Genomic DNA, 18,618 nt, shown 5'->3' with positions numbered 1-18,618 from the left:
TGTTTAAATTTGAAGTAATTTGCCGCGTCAGGTGCGCACGACTTTGGTGCGACTACCCCCCGTGCTGCCCAGCGCTGAATAAACATACCTACTTTACAATCGCACTGATTGTGGAGTCTGTTTCCACACGTCAGGTGTGCAAGGGTGACGGCCGCAGGGAGCAGCAAGCTGCCGGTGACGGTGGCTGCATAAGGACCTTCAGCCCTTCCTGGCCACCGTGTCTGCCCACGTCTTGCCCTCGCTCGGAGCTCGTGAGCTCATGGGGCTGCTCCTCCGAGATACCCCAAACGCCCCAGCACGTGGTCCTGGGCAACCTGCTCTAAGGGAGCCTGCTCGAGCAGAGGGCTTGGACGACCTCCACAGCTCCCTTCCAACCTCCACCCTGCTGTGCAACTCTGTGCTTTGCTTTCACTCCTAAAGCGCCTGAACTCAGCCCTCATGCCCGCCGGCAAGGATGCTGGGACAAGGCACGATCCCAAACTCCTCCCCGAGGGGTCATCACCAAACAAGAGCTCCCCGCTCCAGAACAGCCGATGGCGGGGACACTCCGAAGAGAGAAAAATCGTTTTATTGAGAACATCAAGTGCGGGGAGGGGTCAGCAGACACAGCGGTTCAGCCGTTGAGAATGATTCAGAACCTGCAACGACAGGGTCAGAAAGCTCTGATAAACCCCGAAAGGCAGGATTTGGTTGCCCTCTCTTTGGGGAACGCCGTTGACGAGGAATTGTTCATAGCCCAGAAGAGAGCGAGCTATGGCTGGCATCGACGAGGGGAGGGCTCTGGCGCCTTATCCCCACGGGTAATGCCCTTAGAGAGCTGTGCGCGCGCAGAGATGCACAGGGCCCCTGTGCCACGCAGCAGGGCTCGATGGGGAGCCCCTGGGGAGCGGCCACGGAGTTCTTTCCAGACCCTGCGCAGCACCATCCCTCGCCGTGCCTTGCCAGCGGGTTGGCCTGCCTTAGAGCAGTGCTGAGAGTTGGGAAAGATGGGCAGCAGAGCCCGGTACACACCTGGGCTTCTCGACCTGCCGGACCTTCCTGCATCTTTTCCGTTTGCGATCCCCCAATACGTGTTCTCTCTTCCTCCTCTTTTTTTCCGCCCAGCTTTCCCTCTCCTCTCCCCAGGCCTGTTTCCTCCTTCAGTTTCTTCTCTTTTCCTTGTCCTGGGGAGAGCCTGCAAACCTTTCCATCCCACAGTGTGCTTAGGTGGGGAAAGCCGCGATCCACTGGGGTCAGTTCTCATTTTAAGCAAAGCCAGCTCATTTTACCTGCCGTCCTCGGAAAGGCTCGCCACTTCTTCTGGGCGCCCCAGGGAGCCTGCCGCGCTCTCGGGGGCGGTGGGAGGCAAAGCTGAAGGTGCCTACGACAGAAAAGTCGGAGTTGGCAGGTGGCGAGGGACGACCTGGGGTGGTAAGCCACTGTTTGCCAAATTGCTACCTTAGCTCTCCAGAGGAGATCCCTTTGGCTGCTTTGCCTCAGCCACGTTCCGCACCGTCCCCCCGCCCCGCCCCGCCCCGCCCCGCCCCGCCCCAAAGAGCCTTGAGGAAGCTCTGATGAAGTAGGACCCGAGCAAAAGCCCTCGGCAGTTGACGGCTACTGCCCTCTGTCTTTTTGCAGGTATCTGGTGGGCATTTTGTGAGATGAAGCCTGTGCCTCGTCCCTTTGAGAAACAACCTTGCCAGTTTTCCTTACTGGGTGTGGTCCCGGGGGGCGGAGGAATAACCCAAACCCCCACCAGCTCTACTGCCAGGAAGAGGCACAGCAGCCCCTTGGCCTCCTCAGAAACTCTCCTCCTCCAGCAGGCACGCTGTCACAGGGTTTGGGGACCTGACATACCTCTCCCGTTTCAGACTCCCCCACCGTATCTCCCCCAGCTTCTTTGAGGACACCGAGCAGAGAGGGGGGTGCGTGCGGCAAGGCTTCTGCCTGATGCTCGGCGTCTGCTGTGACCGCAGGGACTTGCTGCTCTTCCAAACGCAGAGCTAGAAAGCAAAAGCGTGGGCAGCAAAGTGACTTCTTGGAAGGAGACGACAGCTAAAGCCAAACCCAGCCAAAGCCCTCCACCCCTTATGTTTCCAGCCCTCTGACGCCCTGTCTGCAGGCTCCAGCTCATCTTGCAGAGCAAACCGTTCACGCCCCGAGGGGCAGTGGCCAAACAGAGGCCACGGGACAAGCGGGGCTGAGAGGCAAACACTGGATGCCCAGCCGTGCCAGAAATGGCGCTGACGTTTCTGGTGTTCCAAGCCCCAGCCTGTGACAACCCTCAGTCCCTCCTCTCACCTCTGGATGTCTCCGTGGGGGCCGGCGCCTCCTCGGCTGCTGGACAGGACGGGTCAGTCGCCTCCTCCCCAAAGAGTTCCCTGCAGTTCTCCGTCAGAAACTCCACCAGCACCTTCACCTGCACACATCAAACCCTTGGGCTCGACCCAGCTGCCTGCAAACGGACCGAGCAGCCTTTCCCACTCCCGACCCTTGCCTCTGCACAGACGGCTGTGGCTGTGGGGCTGCCTTTGCGGGCAGCCACCCCACCGGCATTTGCTCAAGGGAGGAGGCAGCCAGGGACCTCTGAGCAGCCAAGCTCTCCTGGGCCGGCAAGGCTGCAGCCGGCTTGCCAACACAGCGCACCTTCCCAGTGACCTCCAGCATGGCCTCCAGCGGGAGCAGGTCCTCGTTGGGCGGGCTCAGCAGGTTTGGCCCAAGGCAGATGGCCAGGTTGCTGGCGGTCATCCTGCTGGTGGCTGCGTTGTGGCCGATGTGCTGGAGCAGCGAGAGCAGCCGCTTGAGGAGGAGGAGGTTGGCTGCAGGCAACTTCTCGGCCACCCTGAGGGAACGGGAACTCAACGTTAATAGAGCAGATGTTGCCCACAGCCATCCCCGAAGCTTGCCCAAGGCAGGGGGGAGCCGGCGGCTGAGTTGCGCAGCTTCCCAGGTGCTCTCAGCCAGCGGTCAGGGCTCCTGCTCAACAGGCAGGCTGCTGCCCGCACTTACGCTTTCAGCTCGGAGACCTTCTCCTCCTTGCTGGTCCTCTCCATGGCTGCCATCCAGTCCTCGTAGAGGTCGTTCACGAGGAGCTTGGCGGGGATGCTTCGGAGGAAGTCCTGCAATGCCAAGGGCTCCGGGTGAGCCTTTGAACACTCCAGGCCGGCCAGGAGCTCTTCCCGCCGCAGGTCAGAAGCGCTCACCTTCAAGACGACGGCCAGCAGGAGCGCAGGCTGGCTTCCCAGGTCGACGCGTGCGCCGCGGTCCAGGGCCTCGCGCAGCTCCCGAAATTCGGTCCCGCCGGCGGCTTTGCGGAATATCCCCTCCGTCGACGGTCCTTCCCGGAGCAGGACAGCCAGCAGCTCCTGCAGGAGAGGCAGGAGGACAGTGGCTTGGCTGAGGAGCTGCCTTCCAACAGCGGTGGCCAGAGCACTGCCCCGGACCTGGCTCCTTGCTGGGGGTGAAGAGCCCAAGCCCCCATCCCCGGAGCTCCTGGGGACGGACGCCCATGTCCCCTCTGGAGCAGGCGGAGGGAGGGCTCCCAGCGCCTCTACGCAGCACCTGGAGGGCTGGGGACCCCCCCGGCCAGGCTGGCTTACCTGGACGGGCCGGGGCAGGGAGCCGTCCTCCCCGCAGAGGGCTGCCAGGGGCTGGCCAAAGAGCGCCCTGCTGCAGCCGGAGCCCGCCTGCCCTGGCGCCTGGGCAGCGGCCGGGCTCCTCCGATGAGCAAAGGGCCAGGGCAGCCCCCTCCTCTTCCTCCTCCTGCTGCTGCTCCCTCCTGCTGCAAAGGAAAACAGAGCAAGAGCCCGTCAACGGAGACCGCCAGGCCAGTGCTCCCGGGGCCTGCCCTGCCCGCAGCGTGGTGCTGAGCGGTGCAGCAGGACGGGCAGGGAGCCAGCAGCTGGAACTCTGAGCTCCGGCTCAGCAGCTCCACTTCGGAGGCTCCTGAGAGCCGGCACGCCACCAGGAGAGCCTGGCCCAGCCCTCGCCCTGTCCTCCTCCAAGCTGTGGGCAGCAGCAGAGGCTCCGTGTCCCCGCAGAACCACGTCCAGCGGCCGCTGCCCAGCGGGTGTCCTTCCTCCTCCAGGTGACGTCCTGCCTCGGGCTGCCCAACCTGCATGGCGACACTCGAGGGACAAGTGAGCGCAGCTCAAGCGCTTGCAGGAGGTTACCGTTCTTCCCGAAACTCACCCGGTGCGTGGCAAAGTGCCCCTCCGTCGCTAGACGGGACCGTCGGAGGCCCTTGCTTGGGACCAGCCTGCAAGAACCAGGCTGCGCTCAGAGAGCAGCCCCGCAGCGCAGAGGGCCGCCGGCGAGCTGCCAGCCGGCAGCGGCAGCCTGAGCGCGGCAGAGCCGGGACCCTCTGCCCTCCCGGGCTCTCCGCCCCGCGTGGCAGGTTTCCCCCCAGCACCGCCAGCGAGGATGTGCCGGTGGCTCCCCAACCCTCTCCGCTCCCCGAGTGGCACCGACCACCCTTCCCTCCATCCCTCACCCCACTGGCCGCACGTGCCGGCACAGCCAGAGGCGGGTGAAAGGCAGCCCTTCTCACCTCTGCCTGGCCCTCCATCAGCCTCTCCAGGCTCCCGGCGCTGAATGTCCTCCACTGGGCAAGAGAGAAGGAGCGGAGGCAGGTGAGCAGCCATGCCTCTGCCGCTGGGCTGGAGGACCAGGGCTCGGGGGCAGAGCCCAGAGCGGGCAGGCACTCACGGCGTGGCGGCGGCTCAGCTCCTTCTTGAGGAGTTTGATTGACGGGACGGGCGTCACCCAGGCTCTCTTGGCTCCTTCTGGTGTCCTGTGCGCCGGGAAGGGACAGGGAGAGAGCTGGCTGAGCCCCAAGCCGCCTCTTCTCCCTTGTCCGGCAGCTCTGCCCGAGAGCTGCCGGCAGCCGCGGGGGCACCTCTCCCCAGCTGGGGAGCTGCGTTCCCCCGTCCGGCTGCACCTGCAGCATCCCCGCGGCTTACCCCAGCAGCGTGCCCACCCACAGCTCCTTCAGCGCCCGGGAGCTGCAGAAAGAGAGGAGAACCAGCGTCAGGCCCCGCTGCCCCCCAGCCCGTGGGCAGAGGCGGGCGCCTGCGCAGCCCTGCCCCGTGGGGAAGGACACAGGAGCGGGACGAAGCCCCGTGGGGCAGGACAGAGGCGCTGCCCGAGCCCGGGCTCCCCGTGTCCTGCCAGAGCAGCTGCTTTCGCCCTCCCCTTCTGGGGACCCAAAGGGGATGCAGGACCTGGCCATGCCCCCATCCCTCCCTGCCGGCGTGCTGCTTGCTCCCTGCCCAGGCTCTGCACGCAGGGCAGAGGCCGTTCTCACGATGGCGGGGGCATGCTTGGGAACGTCTCCTGCCCGGCCACGGGACTCACGGGAAAGTGGCAACACAGGAGCCGCTGGGCCACATGAGGAGGATGGAGGTCCTGTCCTCATCGCCGCCTTCCTCCTCTTTCTCCTCCCCCGCTGCCTCCTTTCCGCCACTCAGCACCCACAGCTGGTCCAGGGCCAGGCGGAGCTGTGGGCGCACGGTGGTGCCACGTCTGCAGAGAGCAGAGAGGAGAGGCAGGCGGTGAGCTGGAGGTGGCCTCCTCGGGGTCCCCCCGGGCAGAGCCCTGTCCCCCACCTGCCCTTCCCTTGGGACGGACACCGATGGGTGCATCCAGCACCGAGGTGCCGGGGCCTGGGGCTGGGGCCGGGGGGTCCCTGCCCCGGTGCCAGGGCCAGGCATGGGGGAAAGGCAGCTGGGCTCTGAGGGTCTTACTGCAACTTGGCGATCACCAGTTCCTCCTGGAGGAGGAGAAGGCGTCTCTCGCTCCTCCTGCGGCCCCGGGTCAGCCGCACGTCCGTGCTCAGCACCGGCTCGGCATCGGTGAGAGCCTCCCTGCAGAGCAGAGAGCGGCGGGCATGAGAAAGGCCGCCGCTGCCGCGGGTCCCGGCCGTGCCCCCGAGGCACAGGGAGAGCCCACCTGGAGCCGCAGCAGCAGTTGGCCTGGCCCATCCTGCCCGGGAGAGGAGGACCCTCGCCGTGGACCGAGGACGCGGGCCAGTCGGCGGCAGCGGGGATGGGAAGCGAGGCGCCGGTGCCGGCTCGGTGCTGCTCGGCCAGATGCTGCCTCCTCCCAGCGCTCCTGCGGGCCAGCACAGCTCCGTGCTGCTGTCTCTGGTGGCTGTGGGCTCCAACTGACCAACATTCCGAGCCCAACGGAAAGTGGGAGGGGCACTGGGGCGAGAGTTCTCTCCAGTATGGCCGGCTCTGCCTGGCACTGGGGAGCCCAGGGCTGGACGGACCCAGCAGAGGGGAAGGACCGTCTCCCTCCACCTGCTGGTAGTGCCTTTTTCTTTGGGGTTCACTGCTGGCTCCTGGCCTCCCACTAGACTTGGTGCTGCCAGTCACCCCCCTCCGGGACCAGCCGCTCAGCTGGTTTTCCTTCTCCCTCCTTGTCTGCTCAGCCAGTCCTTGCTTCTTCAGCTTCTCCATGAAGCTATTCTGTCAGACAGTGCACAAAGGCTTCCTCACGTCTAGGTGGACAATGGCCACTGCACTCCCCTCATCTCCCAAGCCAGTCATTTCACCATAGATGGTTGTCAGTTAGGGCAAGCAGTGTTTCCCTTGCTGAATCCATGCTGACTCCTATTTCCAATCACTTTCATGTCCTTCATGTTTCCAGGATATGCTTTGACATTCCCAGCACCTCTATGAATACAGGATCCTCTTTTCTTATCAAATATAATAATAAGTTCAGGTTACCTGGTCATATCTGAAACTGTTATGGAAATGCTTGTGTGCTTGGCCTTAATTTAGGTGGGTTTCCTTTCAAGCCTCACTAAGAATCTGACTGTGAACGCTACAGCAAACTTTTAACAAGATGTGCAGGCTCTGTCCTCATTAGTCTGAACAAGAGAGGAGAAGCAGCAGATGCATGCAGAGTGGGCATTTCTGAACAACATGAAGTTAATTTGAGCTTGGATGAAGGGAGCCTTTGACTGGCAGCCAGCCCCACATACTAAAGGGCACTGATGTGAACCAGCACGTGCAAGCCCTCAGCCACATTGTATTGCATATTGCTGCAGTGTCCTTCATTGGAATCTGATTTTGAAACACCCAAAAAAGCCAAGGGCAACTGGAACAGAAATTTTACATCAACCTGTGATTGTAGCCATTTTAAAGCTGAATTCACGTTGTGTTTGAGAGCATATTTCCTTAAACTATGTTCACAGCACCTACTATGATAATGTTCATCTAGGGCATTTTTTCCTTGCAGGCTTGCTGTACTATCACCCACATTTTACAGAAAGCGAACATATACAGGGAGAGACTTGCTTAAGGTCAGAGTAGGCTGGTGTGGTGGAAATGGCAAAAGCTCAGAAACAATGTGAAAAAGGTGGGTCTAGTCTGAACAGGAAGGACTTGAATGACAGTGATGTTGCAAGTATTTATACCAAGTCTCAAATGAAAAGACAATGTCAAGACTATTTCCATTACCTCTTCTTTTTATTCCAAATACTGGCAATGATGTGGCTTGAAAATAGAATTATTCTGACCTTAAACATTGCACCGTACTTCAGATACACTATAGCTGATATTTTCCTTAGGGATTATTAACTTCTGATTATTATTTCTTACAGTTTCTCATCTCCTCTCTCTGCTTCTCAGTTTAACTGCCATTTATTTGTGACACTACCCACCTCTGAGCAGCCAAGACTTCTCCTCTGAGCAATACTCCCAAAGTAAATTCCACTGAGGTTTAGGAACACACCTCTTCCTTAATCTAGCCACAACCGCCTCTCTTTCTTACAAGAAGATCCAAATACAGTCACTAGTTTCAGACAAGATCATGCACCCTGAGAGGCTGCATGTAGCATTTTGTACAAAACCATTAAAACAGACAGCCTCCCCCACCTGCGTGTTGTTTAGCTTGGGGGTATGTTGAAGTCGGTCCTGGACCCAAGGCTCTGTGACATGCCACAGTTCTCTCCAGCATAACAGGACTTCCCAAGGAGTACCCAGGGCTAGCTAACACTGTTGCACGTAACAGTGTGGTACATAGTGGGGAAAGAAAACCCATTTTGCTGAAAAGAACTAAACATACAGGCATCAACTGTGAGGTGCTTTAAGTCCCCCTGCGAGGTGCTACATCAAGCCACCGGCAACAGTCCAGAGCCAACAGTGGTGCACGTCTTACCCTCAGATCCTAAGACCACAGAGATTTGAATACAGACTCCAGATCCAAGCTGCAAGACTGAAACTGTCTTTGCTTGCTTGAGTAGATCTGTCTCAGGTGAGGATTATATGGCAAAAATCCCATATGAAAAAAGATAAAAGCACATGAAAACTATGTGGCCCAGGGAGGAGAAGAATGAGAAAGGCCCTCTGTAATGCTACAGACAAGACCACTGTGCCTGTGTAGAGCGGCTGAGAAAAAACATACATTTTAAATTAGTCCCTTGGCAAATGTATGGTTCTTGTTCAGTCCTACTGCACAGGACACAACGCATCAGCCTGGACCCTGTAGTTCCTCAACGCGCTCTGTAAACGAGACATTTGGCAAATGTCCCAAATGTATGTTAGCAGCTAGAGAGAAGTCAGAGCTGAGGGTCACAGTATCTCTCTGTTTCAATTCTTTTCCTGATGCAGAAAGCCTGTGGGATTACATGGGCTAGAACACAAGTTAGAGCAGCTCCTAGCACCTTTTCAGTTTCCAATCTGGACTGTTCAGGCCTCCCATGAACTCAAAAATCAATGTGATATAAGTGTTGAGAGTTTGTTGATTTGTGTAGCTTCAGGGGCTTTGGTAAAAGCATGTTGTCTTGAAAATCTTTCCCCAGCCTTAAAGTAAAAGTAGTCTTTATTACAGCGTAGGTTTAGCCAACCATGCAATGCCTCTGTGGATGTGTCTCTTAACTAAGGCAATACACAGAGGTGAAATAAGTGTAAAGTGACTTTGCCTGGAGAAAGTCAGTCTTATTAAAAAGAAACCCAAACCCAAACACTTCCTTTTGCCAATACTTCCTTGTCATGGGACAACATGTGTCTCTCTGTCTGTGTAAGACACAGAGTTTTCATATTTGATCTAGGCAATAAAGATAGCAATTTAATTCTGATGGTAAATAACCATTTTCCCTCCCGTAAGCAGTCTTTGCTCTCATCAACTCTTATACTGCCCCGTTCACATTAATCATAACCAAATTCCTTCTGGGCAGACACTGAAACCTATTTCCCTCGACCAGAGACTCAAGTCTATAATTCATTCCTGCTACTATCAACCCTGAATTCAGATCAAACTTTTTGAGAACATCTAATAGCAGTTGCCAATTAAATCATTAGGCTCAGTTATCTTAAATAGATGCAAATTTTACTGGGAAAACTATAAAGTAAACAGCTGTTGGGAGAGGAGTTCTCTTACACAAGCCATAAAATATTGCAAATCAGGCCATGTTTCATTTTCCTAGGGTGAAAATACAACTGCTGGGAGGATACAAATCCTGAGGAACTTGAATGTGATTCCTGAACTACTTTCTTCTGAACTACTGGGTCTCTTGAGCTTTGCCACTCCCTCTCTTCAAAGAAAAACCTCTGCAAAAGGGGGCAGGCAACATTAGTTAACCTTGTGTTTCTCTTAGAGCCCATCAGCAAGAGTGATTAATGATCTGAAGGGAAAAAATCCTTCTTAGTGGCACTCTGTAATTCCCCCAGAGAAGGCAAGTGCTTGTCTAACTCAGGAGACTTAGCCATGCAGCCTGGTTAGACCACTTGTGGGAGTATGATGTGCTGTTATGTACATTCCTCAGCTCCCACCTAATGGCTGTGGATTGTCAGCCCAAATTTTTGCTTTCTTGTACTCGACTTCATGGGTTTGTCTTTTTCCTTCTCAGGAGCCCAGCTTCTCATTTACCTGCCTTTCATCTTCTTAAACACAGGTTGACTAAAATTTGCAGCACACTTAGTGATCACAGATTCACCTGCTAAGTATCACTCTCCTCAGCTCTTACTAAACTACTCCTTCACAGGTGGCATCCTGATCTGTCATATAATCCCTGAACACATTTTCTTTGAAGTATTGGCTAATGGTTTCAACAAAAGCAGGACTTGGTCTCATTGCTATTCTCCCCTTTATCCTACTATCCTACTACTCCCCAAATATCCTACTATTTAGGAGCCACCATTTGTTATCACTCATTGATGCACCCCGACATTAAAAAGAACACTGCATAGATGTGCTGGCAATGCAGTAACGCTCTGCACCTCTGTGCCCTCTTCCTTTCACTCACTCTGGATGTCTGGATTGTAGTGCTTCATCCTAGGAAGCAGAGCAGAGATGAACAAGGCTGGAGGAGGTCACGTGGCTTTGGCTCAGAAGTCTGTGAAGGCTGGACCTTTCATGGACCAGGAGGCTCTCTAAGGTGAATGTTCAACTAGACTATTGAAACTAGTTCCAAACTTGAAATTTGTGTCCAGTTTGTGGCAGGGAATTTTTTTCTGCCCCAAGAGAATTACCATTACTTTGAATATCCCTGCTTCTCCTTTATTCTAAATCAAGGTTTAAAAGCCAAAACTATGCGGGTTTTTGCTTGAAGATTATATTACAATCATGTCAATGTTTTGATTTCAAACATTTTTCCTGCAAATTAAAATTTTGAGGAAAAGAAATTGAATCAATTCATTGATATTCCCATCCTGATTCAGCTCTAATCTGAGACTGAAAATGCGGTAGACCTGATTTGTTTCAACCCAAAGGCACTTTCTGGCAAAAAGAGCATTTTGAAGAACTGTTTCTCAAGTAGCTGTTTCAGAGGCAGGTTGAGAGATTTCCAGGAACTTCCTCTGCCTGCTCTGCTACCTGCCCATTACTCCAACCCTCCTCTGTGCAGTTTGTCAGTGCTATTCGTATCATTGGGATATCAAAATAAAGGGGCTACTTTATCAACCAGCAGAGTCTGGGCTTATCAAAATGGTTGAGGGAGCTGCTTTGGAGCATACATGTAGGAGAGCTGAGTCGCAAGCTCCACGCTTGCATTTGGATTGCAGTCCTTTATGCCTTGGCATAGCTGAGGTGACTTTAACAACCACCTCAATGGGAGGCGTGCGCAGCTGCACGATGAAATCATGCAGTGCTAAATGAGAAGGGAAAAATTCTCTGGCTTCCCTGCCCAATGAGTCTTGTTCATCAGGACTTCAGGAGGTCAGAGATGTGCAGATAGTAGGTGACACAGAGAGACACTCAGCATCAGCTGGTGTGCCAGCACGCACAGCTTTATCTGTAAAATTAATATATTCAGTCCTGATAAAGTAATCCAAGATAAGCGAGGAGTCAACCAGAGCTGGTCTTATTAGGATGCAATATAATTAACTTAAAATTACTTATTTAGTGAAATTGTGATGATCAGTGTTGTGTTATCTCTCCAGATGACAGGGTTATTAGCTTCAGGCTGCCTGAGGGTATGAAGTAGGAATGAACTGTAGTTAAATAGCAGGCATGTACATGCCACATGTAACACATTAATACCCTCTCCCTGTTTTCTCCCCATCATGCCCCCGGCCATACCTCCCTGGTCTTTTACTTGTTTGACCTCTGGCATGTATTAAAAAACTACTGACAATCAAAGGTCAGTATAGTCACTTACTACTGCTTGTGAACAATATTAATCTGAATTTAATTTCAGCTGCTGCAACACAGTGTGAAATACAAGCACTTTCTTCAAACACCTCCTGATTTTCTCTCCCAACCTGCCAGATTTCATTAAAATTTCCCAACTGAACTTTATCGTGTGGTGTTCAGGTCACATACACAAAATGTTTATCAAATAAGCAAAAAAAAAAGCTCCAAACCAACCCAAAATAAAAACAGACTAAGAAATGAATATAATAAGAACATGAAATGTCAGCCTTGGGCCACTGCAAAGGCACAGAGAGGGATTCAAATCAGCAATAAAAAAGATTCTGTTTATTCTTCGAAATGTAAACATTTTTCATAGTGACATTCTGCTGCTTATAAAAAACAATACTACAAACCTAAGGGTTAGTCTAATGATACTCCTTGGTACTCCCTCACCCTGAATTTCTGAATTTCTTGTGGCTTGTCCCTCTCCATGCCCCATGGCACCTTGCCCCATAGGATGACAGGTCCTTCCAAGAAGGACCTTGGCTGATGTGCGTCTCAGACTCTGTCTCCCTGCCGTGGGGTGCAGAGCTGGAGGACCCAGCTGGGGGCCCAGCGTTGCCCATACCGCAGCTGAGAGGACAGACAGGCTCGGTCCTTCCTTCCTCACCCCCAGCCACGTGCCAGGGCTCACCCAAAATCTGTGCTGGGGCACAGGTTTGCATCAAAGCAGTTGATGCAAGTTGGGATTGGGCTCAAGCTTGGGATCAGTCCTGTGCTGACAGTTTGATTCTGCACTGAAGCGTCTCTGTAAGACCGTTCCAGTGGGCAGGCATGAGTGGAAGTCACTGGCAGCACGGCTGTATTGAATACAAAATTAGGGGCACGCCTTTCTAGCTGGAAATAAAGGATACGGCCACATGGAAACCTAGGGGCAATGTTTTATTCTAATTGACTTTTTAGGTATCATTGATCCCCTGCCATTTTACAGATTTTTTTCTAAAGAGAAAAAGATATGCATCACTATAATATTCAAATTTGGCTATCATAAGGTTTATGTTGCTCTTTTAAATGGTACCTACCAATTTTAGTGTGTTTCAATGGAGCTCTTTTTTAAAACAAATTCACAACATTCTTTACACGTGCTCATAAATTGGCTCTAATTTAAAGTTCAGTGTCAACAAAATCAATACCCAGTAGCTTTTGCAATCTGTCCTTGTCTCTTTAGAGACAGAAAATGCTGCATTCAGGATAGAAATGGACATAATAAATTCCACATATAAAAAAGAAATAGAGATAATTAGACTTTCAACAACCAAAATGAGACCATTTCAGCAAAGGTAGATCAGACTGAGGCACTCAGAAGTCTCTCTGGGAGACGAGATACTTGCAACACCTCTCCATCATTCATATATATTTGGCTCATTCTGGCCATGTTTCTTAAACAGCTTTCTCAGCAGAGGACCTTTAAAAATGGGGTAGACATTCCTGTAAGGGTCTTTCACCTTTATTTGCCTCTGATACAGCTTGTTCTGAACTCCAAGGCAGCCCATATCTCTCCAGTGCCACCACGCACCAGCCAGCCAAGAGCACCCAGCAGCACATTATGGCAGAGCCTGAGGGAAGCTGAAGTTTTCCTCTGCTTGTGAGCGACTGAGCTGGAAAGAAAACTTCCAGAAAAGCTCTGCTTATAAATATCCAGGCCCTGCCAAAAGGAGCTGGCACGTTATCATTTCAATAGTCCTGCCACGCACAAGTACTCACTGGATCTCTGCAGTTAAACAGTTCCAGCCTTGAAATTGCTTTTGAAAACAAGTGATATTAACTAACAACTCCTTCATCTGAGTATGAACTGGTGATATCCCCTTGACTCTTGCCCATGTAGTGAGTCATGATCCTCATAGTTCAACTCATGTCCAAAACTGAAATGAATCATGCTTATTATTTTTAGAGCTAGCCACAGGCACTGGCATATGTGAGTATATTCAACAAGGATGTTTTGAGGATTAAAGCACCCTCCTAATCTGAACTGGAAAGAATGAACTGTTTTATTAGCTGATCTGACCTTTGCTTGTATTAGAATGAAACCTGTGACTTCAGTGATAACTCACGTTTTATTGCCTTTTATTCCTGTTACTCCTATAAAGCCTGAAAAGTGTGGTCCAGATTTTATTTCCCTTCTATATTACCAGGGGAATCATATACTGAGTTCCCAAACATTTATACTTTGCAAATTCACTTAAAGCAAAGATGCTACTCAGGGTCCAGGCTGAAAAAAATATCAGGGCCTATTTTGTTTGGTGGAACCCGTATTCATCATGATCGTCTGGGATATCTGCCCAGGTTGATGGGTGTCACTGAGAAAGTTAACAACTCTTTTGCTTGGAAACTGAGCGTGTAATTTCATACAGATATCATGGGTGACAGAAGACACAGGGCTCTGCCAGCCTGCATGCAGAGGAACTTTTCATTTTTAAAAGAGGACTTGCACAGTTGACATGGTGTTGCACTTCCAGTACAGCAGACCACCACACAGAGAGAGATCCCAACATGATGACTGAATCGTGGTGCTAGTGCAGACATGCGGGCTGAGCAGCAGTTTATGTCTAGTTCATGTAGATGGGAGAGCCAACCTGATGAAGAAAGGACAGCAAATATGGGAAATGGAGACCCCAAGAGAGATGAAATTACATTCTCAAATCACGCAAGTCATTTGTGACACAATTGAGAGTCCAAACCAAATCTCCCAAGTCCCAGTCTAATAGCAACTGCATAATCATCCTTTGCTCTCACAGTCTGCCATCCTTCATTTATACTCTTAGAAAGCATGATGGTGAGAAAGCCACTGGCAGTGCAGTCTGAAGTGCATCGCAGAGGGCAAGTGGTAAGACAGATCCTGAGGCTCAGTCAGCCCTCGCTGCTGTTTTATACTGGTTCTAATCAGGCTGTGCTGAAAGGCAATTTCTGGATTTCATTGTTTGTGCAGTGCTTATGGATGCAGCACCTGGTACACGTCTTACTGAATTTGAAAGCAGATCTGTCTCACAGATCTTAGTCGCTGGAATGGATGACAGTGAAAAACTCAGGCTGAAGCCATGTGTTGCTGTGATTGTGTTAAAAGGGCTAGATGAAAAGGAAGCATTTACAGCTTGTATATCATCATCACTAAGAAGCATGTTTGCAGACAGAAATATTTGTCCCTTTGGGTACCCAGATGCTTCCCCTTTGGGGACTGATCTCTATCAGGACAGCTATTTAAAATTCTAGCGGGTTTTTATTCAATCCCACAAGTAATTTTCTAGAGCTGTTAGAAAACAGGAATTATGAAGGAATGTTTTCAGGTGATCCAGGGACTATAAGTCACCATTATCTTCAGATCTGGAAATCAGAGCTATGGGTTATGCCTGTGTTGTGCTTTCTGAGGGAGCCCTAGGGACCCAAAGAGGTTTTTCACAATTGGCAGAGACCAGGATTATGTGAAATATTTTTAATACATGTCTTAGTGCCTTCAAGACCACACATTGTAAGTTATTTTTGTAGAAAAAGACAATTACATTTTTATAGGTTGTCCTTTGTTTTAGAGTAATTTTTACTGGTCAAACATATTTTAGCCAATTCAATAATTGGCCAGAACTGTGCTTTGCAAATACCTTTCACAGTCTCCATTGCCTTATAAGTCTACAAATAAAGAATAAACATATAACTTACCACTCAACTGCATTTATTTAGGATGCAGTAAAAGCAGCAAAGGAAGAAGGAGGAGAAGTGAAATCTTTCTGAGAGGGCATAAGTTCCTTCTGCTCTGTGACATGTCAACTCCTCTCTGCTCAGCAAAGCAGAAGCTGACATTAGGCTCCTGGCAATGCAGAGGGGTGAAGTACAAAGCACCAGTGGTAACTGCACAACAAATAAGTACACATCTATTTGATATAATGTGAAGCAAACACTGATCTCCTGGAAGTCATCTGTGGTCCATCCAGTGGACCACCCTGTCTCAAGGTGTCCAAGATCAAGTGTTTCAGAGTAGCCACACAGATGGAGGGATATTTTAAACTTCATGGCAGGTTTGCTCTCAATCTCTAATATTAGAGGTCGGCTCAAAGCCTGAAATCAGGAGGTTTCATGATTTTCCAAAAGAGGTTTTATCAATAATTGTTAAAACACTGATTACCCTTTTTATCCATTCAGAAGTCTGATCCCTTTTCTCATCTTGCCAAATGCTGTAGACCAACAATATCCAGTGACAATAAACTCTGCATTTTAGTTAGCATTTTGTAAAATATATTTCCTTTGATCAGGTTTAAATGTATTACATTGATGTTATATTGAACATCTTCTTCTCCTGGAGTGAACCAGATATTTTTGGGGAGAGCTCCTGGTAAACCCATTGGCTAAGAAGTCAGGTTTTACAAAATTTGAAAACAAAGGAGGAAAAGAGATAGAAAATCTACCAAGCATTATTATGAAATATTTGGTTTGTTTCAGCGAAATATGGGGATAGGGCAAAAAGGGTCCAGACTCCAGCTACTTCCCAGTAGTGGTGGAAACTCAGAGGCACCAATGCTGTGTTAAAGCACATTCGTGCCATTGAAAGATGTGGAATACAATTCAGGTATTTAACCACAGTCACATGCTTAGCCAAGTAAAACAAAAAGTGCACTATTGCCTGGCAGATGTGTTTGGCAACATTGGAATGGGTGTCCCTTCAAACCAGACTCCTCACACTGGGATTTTTGTTTGTCCGTCTTTTTACTGCTTGACTGTAATTACTCTTGCATGGTTTTATTATATACCTGCCTATACCATTGTGTATGCCAGTTACAACGACAGGATAAATGGAGGTATCTGGGGGTATGGGTTCCTCATTTCTGTCAGCTTCATGTGAAAATGGCTAATGTGGGGGCTCATTGTGCTCTGTGTTTCAGGAGCATGCCATCTGTTGATGAGGACTTAGTTACTCCCCAAATTAGATGGCATTCAAGAGCACATAGTCTAATTCCTGGGTATTGCAGGACCAATAAAACTGTGAATGTGCACTGCAAATGGCTTCCTCTGGCTGTTGTTTATAGGAGCTCTTAACAAAACCCTTACATCAAGCAGTAAGTGTCTCCACAGTAGTCTCATTGATTTCAATGGCACTACTCAAGTAGTAACTCAGTGTGAATAAGGGTATCCATCTGGTCCTTGGAGACGTAGCTGCATCAGTTGAAGGATCTGTCAAGCATTCCCCAAGCAGACTGTGCTCATAGACATACGGGCTAGCACAAAATTAGGCCGGGGAGTATGCTGATAAAGCGACAGCCAGAATAATCTGAGCAATAGATAAAGACCCTGTTACAATCCAAGAGTGGTTCCCCAGTGTAATTAGGAAGTGCACTGTTATGCAATTAAGAAAATTAATTAGATGTAAACGTTTAGGGAGTACAGGTTGAAGACGTGTTGCAGCACAGTCTTGTCTAGCTCTGTGGTACTTTTAAGATCTGCTGGTGGTATAATTGGTTTTATGGTGTCTCTGAATGAGCTGTATTCCCAAATTTCTCTATTGACCATTCCAGTGGCATGGAACATAATTTACTACATACATCAGAATGCTTCAACCTACCAAAACTAATATCAAAACATGCTGTTCGCTTTTTGGTCAATGCAGTGAACCTCTTTGGTCCAGCCAGGTTCATTCATCTTCTAGCTAAGTTCTGATTTAGCTGTCTCCATCCATCCATCCATCCAATGATCTTGAATATAGGGGCGGAAACATTTCCTCACCAAGTATCCTCAAGCCAATTATCACTATGTTGCCAGCTACTTTTAAATGAAGTAAAAGAGACCTGGCCAACAGTATTTGTCGTGGTTTAACCCCAGCCAGCAACTAAACACCACGCAGCCGCTCACTCACTCCCCCCCACCCAGTGGGATGGGGGAGAAAATCAGGAAAAGAAGCAAAACCTGTGGGTTGAGATAAGAACGGTTTAATAGAACAGAAAAAGAAGAAACTAATAATGATAATGATAACACTAATAAAATGACAACAGAAATAATGAAAGGATTGGAATGTACAAATGATGCGCAGTGCAATTGCTCACCACCCGCCGACCGACACCCCGCCAGTCCCCGAGCGGCGAATCCCTGCCCCCCCACTTCCCCGTTCCTATACTAGATGGGACGTCACACGGTATGGAATACCCCGTTGGCCAGTTTGGGTCAGGTGCCCTGGCTGTGTCCTGTGCCAACTTCTTGTGCCCCTCCAGCTTTCTCGCTGGCTGGGCATGAGAAGCTGAAAAATCCTTGACATTAGTCTAAACACTACTGAGCAACAACTGAAAACATCAGTGTTATCAACATTCTTCACATACTGAACTCAAAACACAGCACTGTACCAGCTACTAGGAAGACAGTTAACTCTATCCCAGCTGAAACCAGGACAGTATTTTACTTACCTTTTTTTCCAGGAATCCCAAACTAGACGTGGTCATTCAGCATAAAGCAAAGTTGAAACAACAAAAAAATCACACTAATCGTATTTGACATCTGTTCTGTGTGTAGGAATTCAGAGAAGCAATATCCTGATTTGACAAATAGCATGTTTTTTCAAGACATGCTCATGTACATGCTGTTTCCAAAATGCACCTTGTCTTAAAAGAAAAAGTACATCCCTACTGACAACAGGACATCACCATTACATAGCTCCATTACATCACAGAATGGTGATAGGACATCAGGTACTGAAGAGAGATATCCTTTAAACTAGAATAATATTGGCAGTCCTATGGACAGAGCTGGCTCAAGGATTCTTATGAGGACAGGCAAAATTAAGTCTGTTGGTGCCAGGGTGACTGGGACCCTCTGGGATGCAGGAATCATAGACCTTTGTCAGTAAGCCATCTGTGTTGAGCTCCCACCCATGAGCAGCGTTTCTTTTCAGGGTCAGACCTCAGGCTACACTGCTCCATGGAGGAGCTCTGCCCCTCAGAGTGCTCCATCTCACTGAGGCTTTCTGTATTCCTGGCATGTAAATATTTGAATTTATTTTGTATACTGGCATAACTTCCAGAGGAAGAATGG

At 50.2% G+C, this 18,618-nt stretch overlaps 2 protein-coding genes across 2 annotated transcripts; both read right to left on the bottom strand.

Annotated features, from left to right (window-relative positions):
- Positions 1 to 1,047: 1,047 nt before the first annotated feature.
- On the bottom strand, positions 1,048 to 4,099 carry LOC128150433 (T-cell activation Rho GTPase-activating protein-like). The gene is made up of 9 exons (XM_052806601.1): positions 3,827 to 4,099; positions 3,579 to 3,782; positions 3,183 to 3,344; positions 2,989 to 3,098; positions 2,626 to 2,821; positions 2,281 to 2,398; positions 1,837 to 1,982; positions 1,269 to 1,360; positions 1,048 to 1,182 (listed from the first exon to the last, which is right to left on the bottom strand). Exons 1-9 carry the CDS (start codon positions 4,097 to 4,099, stop codon positions 1,140 to 1,142), a joined length of 1,344 nt encoding a protein of 447 aa, XP_052662561.1. The 3' UTR covers positions 1,048 to 1,139.
- On the bottom strand, positions 3,670 to 10,259 carry LOC128150432 (uncharacterized). The gene is made up of 7 exons (XM_052806600.1): positions 10,232 to 10,259; positions 5,724 to 6,345; positions 5,335 to 5,502; positions 4,941 to 4,982; positions 4,687 to 4,771; positions 4,529 to 4,582; positions 3,670 to 4,237 (listed from the first exon to the last, which is right to left on the bottom strand). Exons 1-7 carry the CDS (start codon positions 10,257 to 10,259, stop codon positions 4,148 to 4,150), a joined length of 1,089 nt encoding a protein of 362 aa, XP_052662560.1. The 3' UTR covers positions 3,670 to 4,147.
- Positions 10,260 to 18,618: the final 8,359 nt, after the last annotated feature.

The sequence above is a fragment of the Harpia harpyja genome, chromosome 13, assembly GCF_026419915.1.
Source record: "Harpia harpyja isolate bHarHar1 chromosome 13, bHarHar1 primary haplotype, whole genome shotgun sequence".
Taxonomy (NCBI): domain Eukaryota; kingdom Metazoa; phylum Chordata; class Aves; order Accipitriformes; family Accipitridae; genus Harpia; species Harpia harpyja.
Note: the sequence above shows the minus strand (reverse complement) of the source record. Positions and strands in the feature narration are given on the sequence as shown.

Coding starts and splice junctions, on each gene's coding strand:
- LOC128150433 (XM_052806601.1), bottom strand. CDS start 4,099: ATGCAGGTTGGGCAGCCCGAGGCAGGACGTCACCTGGAGGAGGAAGGA. Junction 1,361..1,836: donor GGGAGTCTGAAACGGGAGAG/GTATGTCAGGTC, acceptor TTTCTGTCGTAG/GCACCTTCAGCTTTGCCTCC. Junction 1,183..1,268: donor AGCCTTTCCGAGGACGGCAG/GTAAAATGAGCT, acceptor TGGGATGGAAAG/GTTTGCAGGCTCTCCCCAGG.
- LOC128150432 (XM_052806600.1), bottom strand. CDS start 10,259: ATGAAGCACTACAATCCAGACATCCAGA. Junction 4,983..5,334: donor TCCTGTGTTGCCACTTTCCC/GTGAGTCCCGTG, acceptor CTCTTTCTGCAG/CTCCCGGGCGCTGAAGGAGC. Junction 4,772..4,940: donor TGGGTGGGCACGCTGCTGGG/GTAAGCCGCGGG, acceptor CCCGGCGCACAG/GACACCAGAAGGAGCCAAGA.